Source organism: Eimeria necatrix, genomic scaffold (assembly GCF_000499385.1).
Source record: "Eimeria necatrix Houghton genomic scaffold, Enh_scaff389, whole genome shotgun sequence".
Classification (NCBI taxonomy): Eukaryota; Apicomplexa; class Conoidasida; order Eucoccidiorida; family Eimeriidae; genus Eimeria; species Eimeria necatrix.
The window spans coordinates 1-10,000 of NW_013654291.1; the positions used below are offsets into that span (position 1 = coordinate 1).

The window sequence follows — 10,000 nt, forward strand, 5'->3', positions numbered from 1 at the left end:
GACGAAACAGAGCTGCCGCTGCAGCAGCAGCACTTGGGGCCGGCGTGAAGGTGTGGGGTGTGGGGTGTGGGGTGTATGTACAGGGGTGTGGGGTGTGGGGTGTATGTACAGGTCGGACTTTCCCGTCGTCAAGTATTTGCTGGCAGCACATGCAGGAGAGGCCCTGGGCTCTCTTGCTGCAGCATATTACCTGAAGACTGGGCGCAGCGACTCTTCTCTGAGGGCTGGCAGCGCGCAGCGCAGCTTCTGGGCGCAGCAGGGTTAGCAGCAGCAGCAGCAGCAGCAAGAGCGGTGCACCGATAGTTCGCCCTGTTGCAGCCCTGCTGCCTCGCACTTGCTTTTGCTGTGTCGGTGCCGCTTTTGCTGCTGCTGCAGGGAGCGAAGATGCAGGCGACTGCAGCGCGTCTCTGCGGCACTTGCTGCCAGCAGCAGCAGCAGCGCTGCAGCAGCAGCAGCTGCAGCAGGAACAGGAGCACGTGCACCTGACGCGCGTGCCTGCTTCCTTCTTCCTGCGGGGGCCCGGGGAAGCAGCAGCTTTCGCCCCGCCATCGAGCAGCAGCAGCAGGGCTCCCAAGGCGTATCAGCAGCAGCAAACTTTGGAAGAGCTGCTGCAGCAGCTTGCTGCTCCCGACTCTGTGGCCTATGGGGCCCCCCAGCAGGGCCCCCTGCAGCACAGCAGCAGAGACTATGCTGCACTCGTGCATGCAGTTGCTGAAGATGGGGAGCCTGAGGGGCTTGCGGCGCTTGCTGATCTCTACCTTCACGGGAATGCAGAGGGTCTGCTGCTGCTGCTGCTGCTGCTGCTGCTGCTGGGGCTACTGCTGCTGCTGCTGCTGGGGCTACTGCTGGAGCTGCTGCTGCTGCGGTTGCTCTTGGGGCTGTTGCTGGGGCTGCTGGAGCTGCCGCGGCTGCTGCTGCTGAGAGTGCTGTTGCTGCTGGTGCTGCTGCTGCTGGGGCTGCTGCTGGGGCAGCAGCTGGTTCGGTCGGTGCCCGGGGGGCGGCTGCGGGTTGATGTCCGTTTGCTGCTGTCGCTGTGGTCTCGTTGCTGTTGCTGCTGGCTTTGCTGCTGCTGCTGCTGCTGCTGCTATGGAGCTCTGAACTGCTGCTGGTGCCTTCGGTGCTGCTGTTGATGTTGGTGTCGGGAGAAGATCGGGACCTCGTATGAATGCTTCCTGCTGCTGCTGCTGCTGCTGCTGCTGCAGCTGGGATTCCAAGGGACCGACACCGGGCTTTGGACCTGCTGCGGCAAGCAGCAGAAAGAGGAGATGCGAATGCTGCCTTAGCAGCAGCTCATTTGCTGCTGGAGGGGCAGCCAACAGCAGCAGCAGCAGCTGCTGCTGCAGGCGCAGCCCAGCAGCAGCCCCAAGCAGGAGCAGCAGCCGGAGCTTCTGCGGGAGCAGCAAGAGCTCCAGCGGCAGCAGCAGCAGGACCTGCGGCGGTTGCTGCTAATGAAGCAGCTGCTGCTGCTGGCCCTGGTGCTGTGGGCGCCGGTGCTGACCCAGGCGCTGGATCCGCAGCAGCAACAGGCGCAGCAGCAGGAGCAGCAGCAGGAGGAGCAGCAGGAGGAGCAGCAGCAGCAGGAGGAGCAGCAGCAGCAGCAAACGCAGGGGGGGGGCTGCTGGGGCTGCTAAACGGATTTCTTTCTAGCTGGGGCCTGCGGGAGGAGGAGCAGCAAAAGAAAGAAAAGGAGCAGCACCCAGCGGAGGCTCTTCTAGAGCAGGCAAGGCAGCTCAGAGGCAGCAGCAGCAGCAGCAGCAGCAGCAGCAGCAGGGAGCTCAAGAAGAGAAAGTAAAGTAGAAGGAGACATAAGTAGTTATGCCGGAGCAGCAAGAGAGTCCACGCGCTGCTGCCGCTGCTGCCGCTGCTGGCGCGGCCGCCACCGTCTCTGCTGCTGCAGCAGCAGCTGCTGCTGCTGGAGAGCTGCTGTCTGCTGCTGCTGCTGCTGCGCTTTGCTGCTGCAGGTCATTGCTGAGGGCTCTGGCCCCGCGCCCCACACGGCGCGTTTTTTGGCCTGGCGTTATGGGCTGTTGCAGGAAACAAATGCAACTTTAGCAGGTGTCTTTTTTTTCTTTTCTTTTTTCTTTTTTTTCTTTTTTCTTTTCTAATTTTTCTTTTTCTTTTGCTCTTTTGGTCTTCTCTTTTTTGTTTCCTTTTTGCGCTTTTGTTTGCCTCTTTTCCGCTTTTTTTGGTCTTTTTTTCATATATCCTTCTTTAGTGTGCCGCGTGTCTTGCTGCTTGCTGCTGCTGCTGCTGCTGCTGCTGCTGCTGCTGCTAAGCTCTCTGTGTGTCCTCCCTTGGCGAATTTCTGATCTCGACTGGTCGCTGCTGTCTCCCTTTCTGTCTTTCAAATTGTGCTGCTGCTGTTGCTGCTGCTGCTGCTGCTGCTGCAGGGGAAGCCCTGCGCGCAGCAGCAGACTTGGGCGACAGCAACGCGCAGGTGCTGTACGCTGCAGCACACCTTGCTGCTCTGGGTCCCACATCAGCAGCAGCAGCAGCAGCAGCAGCAGCAGCAGAGCCGGCGGGCGGCGTGTCCGGGTCGTCCGCAGCAGCAGCAGCAGCAGCAGCAGGAAGGGGCCAGCTGCTGGCAGCAGGCAACATGACGGAAGCTCTCACATACTTTTCAAAAGCTGCACTTGCTGGCCATCCAGAAGCAGCTTACAGCTCCGGTTTGCTGCTGCTGCAGGGGGCTTCTCCCCACCACAAGAGCTCCAAGCAGCGCTGCAGCATTGCTTTGAAGGTCTGCGCCCCGCTGCTGCGGTCTAGGGTTTAGGGTTTAGGGTTTAGGGTTTACGGTTTACGGTTTACGTCTTGCAGCTGGGAGGATTGAGCTTAGGGCCCAGATTTGAGACTTTAGGGCGGAGCGTCCGCACTTTAGGGCCTACACTCCGGGATTTAGGGTTTAGGGTTTAGGGTTTAGGGTTTAGGGTTTAGGGTTTGGGGTTTGTGTTGTGCGCAGGTGCTGGAAAAGGTGGCGTTTCTGCACCGGCGGGTCAATTTGCTGCAGGCCTTGTCGCTGCATGCGCACCGGCAGGGCGACGTGTCTGGGGCTTTGCTGCTGCTGCTGCTGCTGTCGGAAACTGGCCATTTAGCTGCTCACGTAACTGCTGCTGCACTGTGGGAGTCTGCAGCGCAGCAGCACCAGCAGCGGCAGCAGGCGGTGCAGCTGCTCATGGACTCGCTGCTCCAGGCGGACCTTGCTGTTGCTGCTGCTGCCTCTGCTGCAGCAGCAGCAGATGCGGCTCCAAGCGCCAACAGCACAGCAGCAGCAACAGCAACGGAAACAGCAGCAGAGGAAGCCTCCGGCGGCTCGGATGCGCAGCCGCAGCACCAGCAGCAGCAGCAGCTTCCCGCCGAAGGGGCCGTGTCGCAGCAGCAGCAGCAGCCGCAGCAGCAGAATGCAGAGGAGGACGGCGCAGCAGCAGCATCAGCTGCTGCTGCTGCTGCTGCAGCAGCAGCAGCAGATGCAGAAGAGGGTGCCCGCAGCCTGCTGCTGGCGCGTTACGCAGACCCGTCAGTGGCCCTGCCTGCGGAGGGCGAAGCAGCAGCAGCAGCAGCAGCAGCAGCAGCAGTGGAGGCCCACGTAGCAGCAGCAGGAGCAGACTGCCTGCTGCAGACTCGGGTGTCTCCACTTTCCCGAGCAGGAGTGCAGCAGCTGCATGCACGAGGAGACCCTGGGGTGTCTGTACAGCTGCTGCTGGACGACGAGCGCGCGTGCGCGCCGCCCGCTGCTGCTGCTGCTGCTGCTGCTGCTGCTGCTCGCGCTGCTGCAGTTGCTGCGCGGCAGCAGCTGCAGCACCTCCGAGTCTCCGAATTCCTCCGCTGCTGGCTCGTGTCTCCTAAAGCCCTCGAAACCCCACAAGCCCCAGCAGCAACGGCCTGCCGTTTTGCTGCTTACAGAAGAGCTGCGCTGCAGGTAGCAGCAGCAAAAGATAGAAAGATAAAAGACAAAAAAGATAAAAGCGACAAATATAAACAAGCAGCAGCAAAGAGATAATGAGAAGGAAATAGTAGAAACAAAAAGAAGCAAAAGGAGACAAAAAAGACAGAAAAGTGACAGAAATAAAAGTCACAGAGGCAGCAGGAAGCAGCAGGCAGCAGCAAGGGGCAGCAGCAAGCAGCAGGAAGCAGCAAACGCAGCAGCAGGAAAAGACAGATGTGATAAATGAGACACGAAGCACTAAATAGAGCAGCAGCAGCTTTGTTGCCATTCAGGAGACCAGGTTGTTTTCTGCTGCTGCTGCTGCTGCTGCTGCTGCTGCTTTTGTGTCTCAGGGCGACGCCGCCTCCATGGTCAGCCTGGCGGAGATGTACGCTGCTGCAGCAGCAGAATCTGCTGCTGCAATCAAGGCTGCAGCAGCAGCAGCAGCAGCAGCGAAAGCGGCACCAGCAGCAGAAACTGCAGCAGGAGCGGTGTCAGGCCCTTCAGCGACGGAGGAGGCGCAGCCGGAGCAGCAGCAGCCGGAGCAGCAGCAGCTGCAGCAGCATCAGCAGCAGCAGCAAGAGCAGCAGGCGCTGCGGGAAGCAGCAGAAACTGCTGCTGCTCTCAGCCGCTACTGGGCAGAAAGAGCAGCAGCAACAGGAGATGGCAGGGGCCTCTACGCGCTGGCGAAGCTCAAAGAAGATGGGATTGGGGGGCCCCCCCAAAGAGAAGAAGCCATAAAGGTGGTTTTGCTGCTGCTGCTGCTGCTGCCGTTGCTGCTGCTGTTGCTGCTGCTGCTGCTGCCGTTGCTGCTGCTGCTATTACTGCTACTGCTGCTGCTGCTATTAGTGCGGCTCCTGTTGGTGCTGCTGCTGCTGTTACTTCTGCTGCTGCTGGTGCTGTTACTTCTGCTGCTGCTGGCCTGCGTGCATGCTTGTTTGTTTGCATGCATGTATGCATGCATGCGGGCATGCATTTGTTTGCTTACCTGCATGCATGCATGCATACATGCATGCATGCATGCATGCATGCATGCGTGCATGCATGCGTTTTGTGGGGTGTGCTGCGGGCGTTTGCTGCTCAGGTGTATTGGCAGCTGCTGAGCGATGCTGCGCTGCCGCCCGGCAGCCGCGTTTTGGGTTTGTGGGGTTTTTGTCGCAGCTGTTTGTTGTGGCCTTTGGATTTGCTGCTGCGTCTTTGGGGGCTGCTGCCCCCCAGCAGCAGCAGCAGCAGCAGCAGCAGCAGCGGCAGCGCTGCAGCCGTGGCAGACGACGCGCTGCAGCAGCAGCAGGATGCTGACGCCCGCGCAGCCTCGCTCCTCCACCCTATAGGGATTGTCCTTTCGCTCTACCTTGCGGTTAGTTCAAGTTGCTGCTGCTGCTGCTCTCCTTGTTGCTGCTGCTGCTGTTGCTGCTGCTGCTGCTGTTGCTGCTGCTGCGCTGGTTGCTGCGGCTGACTCTGCAGCAGCACGAGGTGGCGCTGCCTGCCATTGCTGCTGAAGAGCCAGCTGTTCCCGGGCCTTTTGCCGCGCTTTACAAGGAACTGCTGCTGCTGCTGCTGCTGCTGCTGCTGCTGTGTCTGCTGCAGCGAGAGGAACAAAGGCGCTTTTGGGCTCAGCTGCTGCTGGGGCTGCTGCTGCTTGCAGCATGGGCCTTTTTAGCGATACAGCTGGCGCTGCGCATCCCCGAAATGCGTGCTGCTGCTGCTGCTGCTGCAGCAGCGGACCATGGCACTGCCGCTGCTGCTGCTACTTCCAACAATTCACAGCAGCAGCAAGAGGTGAGGAATGCTCCAACGGAAGACAGGACTGTCGCAGCTGCTGCTCCTGCTGCTGCTGCTGCTGCTGCTGCTGCTGAGCGCCAGGGAGATGCCCCACCGAAGCCTACAGCAGCTGCAAATACAGACGCAGCTGCTGCTGCTGCTAAGCGTCGAGCTTCTGCTGCTGCTGCAGCAGAAGCGCTTTCAGCTGCAGGCACAGCTGCCGCAGACAGCTCGACAGCATCCGCATCAGAGGCAGCAGAATCAGCAGCACCTGCTGCTGCTGCCGCGGACGCAGCGCCGGCTGCTGCTGCTGCTGCTGCTGTTGCTGCACCGGCAACAGAAGCACGTGCAGCAGATGCTGCAGCGCCTGGCGCCGCTGGAAGTCCGGTAGCCCCTAGTGGGGCAGCAGGAGAGCCAGCAACAGCAGCAGAAACAGCAGCAGCAGCAGCTGATGCTGCTGCTGCTGCTGCATTGTCTGGTGCTAGCTAGTGTTTTATGGCGTTTGCTGCAGCCCCTTATTTCTACGAGGGGACTTCAAGTCTAGGCAAGTGGCCGTTGCTGTTTTTGCTGCTGCCCCTACAGTTGCTGCTGGGTTGCTGCTGCTGCTGGTGTTGCGGTTGCTGCTGCTGCTGCTGCTGCTGCTAGGGTTGGTGCCGTTTTGTCTGCTGCTGTTGCTGCTGGCAAACCGTCAGTTGCTGCTGCAGCTGGCACTATATATGAAGTAGTGTCCTCACACCCCGCAGCCGTATTGCTGCTGCAGTATCCTCATCAGCAGCAACGCAGCAGCAGCAAGTGCAGCAACAGCAACAGCAGCAGCAGTAGGCAGCCTGTAGGGCCTGCAGCGCGAGGGGTCCAGCAGCAAAAGGACAACAGACAAGATGAATGAAGTTAGTTTTAGATCTAATTATAAACAAACGGAAAGATGTCGGTTGCTCGCAAGTTGCAGCAGAAGCCAGCTGCTGCAGCAGTTGCAGAAGCAGCAGTTGCAGCAGCAGTAGCTGCTGCTGCAACAGCTGCTTCTGCAGCAGCAGCTACTGCTGCTGCAGCTCCTCCCCTTGCTCTGCGCCTTCAGCAGCAGCAGGCAGCAACTCCTCATCTGTGCTGCTAACTGGCAGCTCCACGGAGTCGCTGCTGCTGCTGTCGCTGCTGCTGCTGTCGTTGCTGCTGCTGTCGCTGCTGCTGCTGTCGCTGCTGTCGCTGCTGCTGTCGTCGCTGCGGCCCGTAGCATCTGCGCTGCTAACTGGCAGCCCTATGAGGTCGCTGTTGCTGCTGTCGCTGCTGCTGCTGTCGCTGCTGCTGCTGTCGCTGCTGCTGCTGTCGCTGCTGCTGCTGTCGCTGCTGCTGCCCGTAGCATCTGGGTCTTCAGTAGACACGGCCTCCTCCAGTGGCAGTTTCATCGTTGCTGCTGTTGCTGCTGCTGCTGCTGCTGCTGCTGTCTCCTGCTGCGCGCTACGCCTCCCACGGCGAGATGGCCGGACCTTTCCTTGCGTCTTGCCCTCCTCTGCTGCTGCTGCTGCAGCAGCAGCTGCTGCTGCTGTTTCTTCTGTTGCCGCAGCAGCTATTCCCTCTTCAGCGAGCTCCGCGCCGTCGGCACCGTCCACTGGCAGGTGCTGCTGCAAGTCCTGCTGCTGCTGCAGCGGCTGCTGCTGCTGCTGCAGCGGCTGCTGCTGCTGCAGCGGCTGCTGCTGATCTCCTTGCTGCACTCCTCGCCGGTTCCCGGGAGCCCAGCGGGGCTGTCTGCGCGGCCTAGGTGGCAGCTGCTGAGGAATCACCCTGCTGTAGCTGCTGCTGCTGCTGCTGCTGCTGCTGCTGCCGATATGCGGGGGAATGTACCTAAACCTCGAGCCCGGGTGCCGCCGCACTACGGCCATATACCTCCGCTGCACAAAAGCTTCCTTCCGCAGCAGCAAGGCCTTTTCCAGGTGCTGCAGCAAGCCAAGCACCGCAGGCTGTCTTTGCTGCAGCAGCAGCAGCAGCAGCAGCAGCAGCGGCAACAGCAGCAGCGGCAGGAGCAGCAAAGGCAGAGGCAGCAGCAGCAAACGGGGCTTACTGGGTGAGCCAGGAGATCTATCCCTGTTGTCCACAAAATGTGCTTCTGCCAGTCCTCTTCGAGCGCAGCAATTCCCCTGCCACTTTGCTGCTGCTGCTGCTGCTGCTGCTGCTGCTGCTGCTGCATGGGCTCGTAGAGCTGGTCTAAGACTCTGTCTCTCCACAGCGCGAAGATGAGACTCTTAATTGGCGTCCGCCGCAGGTAGACAAAAGAGCGGCACAGCCAGCTGGCAGGGCTGCAGCAGCAGCAGCAGCAGCAGCAGCAGAAGCAGCAGCAGCAGCAGATGAGCGGCAGCAGCAGCGGGCCCGAAGCAACGAAGTACGCAGCAGGCTCAGGCGCACCCGCAGCAGCAGCAGCAGCAAACGAGCAGCCCGTACAGAAAGCAGCAGCACCGCGAATCGGGTGGCCCCTCCAAACCCTAAACCCTAAACCCTAAACCCTAAACCCTAAACCCTAAACCCTAAGCCGCACTGTATTTCAAGGCCGTGTCTAGCTAGGGCTTCGTTGAGGATTTCTCTTCTGCGGCGCCTCTGTGCTGCCTCCTGCTGCAGCAGCAGCATGTTATTTTCGAGCAGCAACTGCTGCTGCTGCTGCTGCTGCTGCTGCTGGCTGCCGTCTGCCTGCAGGCGCTCCATTGCTGCAGTGTAAGAAGCAGCAAGCGGGAACCACCAAGTGCCTGCGGGGTTTCCTGCTGCTGCTGCTGCTGCTGCGTCTTCCTCAGCAGCAGCAGCAGCCGCTGCTGCGTCGGGCGCCGCGCCTGCAGCAGCAGCAGCAGCAGCAGCAGCAGCTAGCGATACCCGCAGCGGGGGCGGCCCCTCGTGCCGCAGCAGCAGCAGCAAATGCTGCCTCCTGCTGCCTTCAACAATATCGCTGAGGGCCTCAGGACTTAGAGAAAGCGGCAGCACAGCTTCCATTTGCTGCTGCAGCAGCAGGTCTTGCTGCTGCAGCAGCCCCACGTCGACCTCGCGCGGAAGGTCCCAGCTCTCGCCTGCTGCTGCTGCTGCTGCTGCTGCTGCTGCTGGCGGCAGCGGGGAGAGCCACTGCTGCTGCTGCTGCTCAAACATGGGGGGAGGCAGTCCTTGTGGCCGCAGATAACTTCCTGCTGCTGCTGCTGCACCTCCCCCTGCTGCTGCTGCTGTTCTTCTCTGCCACCTGGGGTTTCTCCACAAGGCCGGCGCCGTGGCATCAGCGAGCTGCTGCTGCTGCTGCTGCTGCTGCTGCTGCTGCTGCTGCTGAGGGCGTGGCTGTAGAGCCCACGGCCGTCGTCGCCTCCAGGGCCGCCGCCATCTGCTGCTGCTGCTCCACTCACCCCACCTAGTTTGCTGCTCAAACGGCGGCTGCTGCAGCGGCAGTTGCTGCTGCTGCTGCTGCTGCGGTGGCGCTAGCTGCTGCTGCTGCGGCGCTTGCTGCTGCTGCTGCGGCGGAGGCTTCGACTGTAGCTCTTGCTGCTGCCCAAGAAGCTCCTCGGGTTGACCCTCTGCGTCGGAGTTGTCAGGCTGAGCCTCTTGTTCAGCCGGTGGCTTTGCTGCTGCTGCTGCTGCTGCTGCTGGTGTTGCTGCTGCTGCTGCCCGGGGCATGCAGTCAGCCCCAATAGGAAGCAGAAAGCCCAGTTGGGGGCCCCCAGGGCCGCACAGAGGGGACTGAGGGGCCCCCCCGGGGCTGCAGCGGGCAGCAAAGGGAGCAGCAGCGGAGGGCTGTAGGCAGCAAGAAGTCAGCAGCAGCAGCAGCAGCAGCAGCAGGGGCGGCAGCAGCCGCCGCTGCAGCAGCAGCAGAGCACGTAGTGCTGAAGGCAGCATGGGCTTACTGCTCGCTCTCACACCCCGTGGCTGCCACCCCGCTGCAGCTGCAGCAGCAGCAGCAGCAGCAGCAGCAGCAGCAGCGGTGGTCTGCTGCGGGATGGCGCCTCCGAAACAGCGCCAAATAGAAGCCCTAAACCCTAAACCCTAATATTTCCAAAAAGAAAGCAGCAAGACATGAGCGGGAGTTGTCGATCCCAGAGATCTGGAGGCCTTGGCTGTTTGCTGCGGCAGCCAACGAGCAGCAGCAGCAGCAGCAGCAGCAGCAGCGGTAGCGGCAGCAGCGAACGCGGCTCAAGCAGCAAATGTGTTGACAGATTTTACCTTAACAGCAGAGTTTGCTGCTGTTCCAGCAGCTTGTGCTGCTTTTCCTGCTGCTCCTGCTGCTGTTCCAGCAGCAGCAGCAGCACCTGCTGCTGCTGCTGCTGCGGCTGTCATGGCCTCAACAGGGGCCCCACTGGAGGCCTGGCTGTT

The 10,000-nt window shown here is 61.1% G+C and overlaps 2 protein-coding genes across 2 annotated transcripts; one reads left to right on the forward strand and one right to left on the reverse strand.

Annotated features, from left to right (window-relative positions):
• Positions 1-384: 384 nt before the first annotated feature.
• ENH_00049510 (hypothetical protein) lies at positions 385-6,169 on the forward strand (the record flags this gene model as incomplete). Its single annotated transcript, XM_013581247.1, has 9 exons — positions 385-476; positions 576-779; positions 1,216-1,788; positions 1,962-2,026; positions 2,391-2,737; positions 2,957-3,913; positions 4,273-4,662; positions 5,004-5,276; positions 5,507-6,169. 9 exons carry the CDS (start codon positions 385-387, stop codon positions 6,167-6,169), a joined length of 3,564 nt encoding a protein of 1,187 aa, XP_013436701.1.
• Positions 6,170-6,711: 542 nt separating this feature from the next.
• Positions 6,712-9,307, reverse strand: ENH_00049520 (hypothetical protein, conserved; the record flags this gene model as incomplete). Its single annotated transcript, XM_013581248.1, has 3 exons — positions 6,712-7,605; positions 7,731-7,910; positions 8,528-9,307. 3 exons carry the CDS (start codon positions 9,305-9,307, stop codon positions 6,712-6,714), a joined length of 1,854 nt encoding a protein of 617 aa, XP_013436702.1.
• Positions 9,308-10,000: the final 693 nt, after the last annotated feature.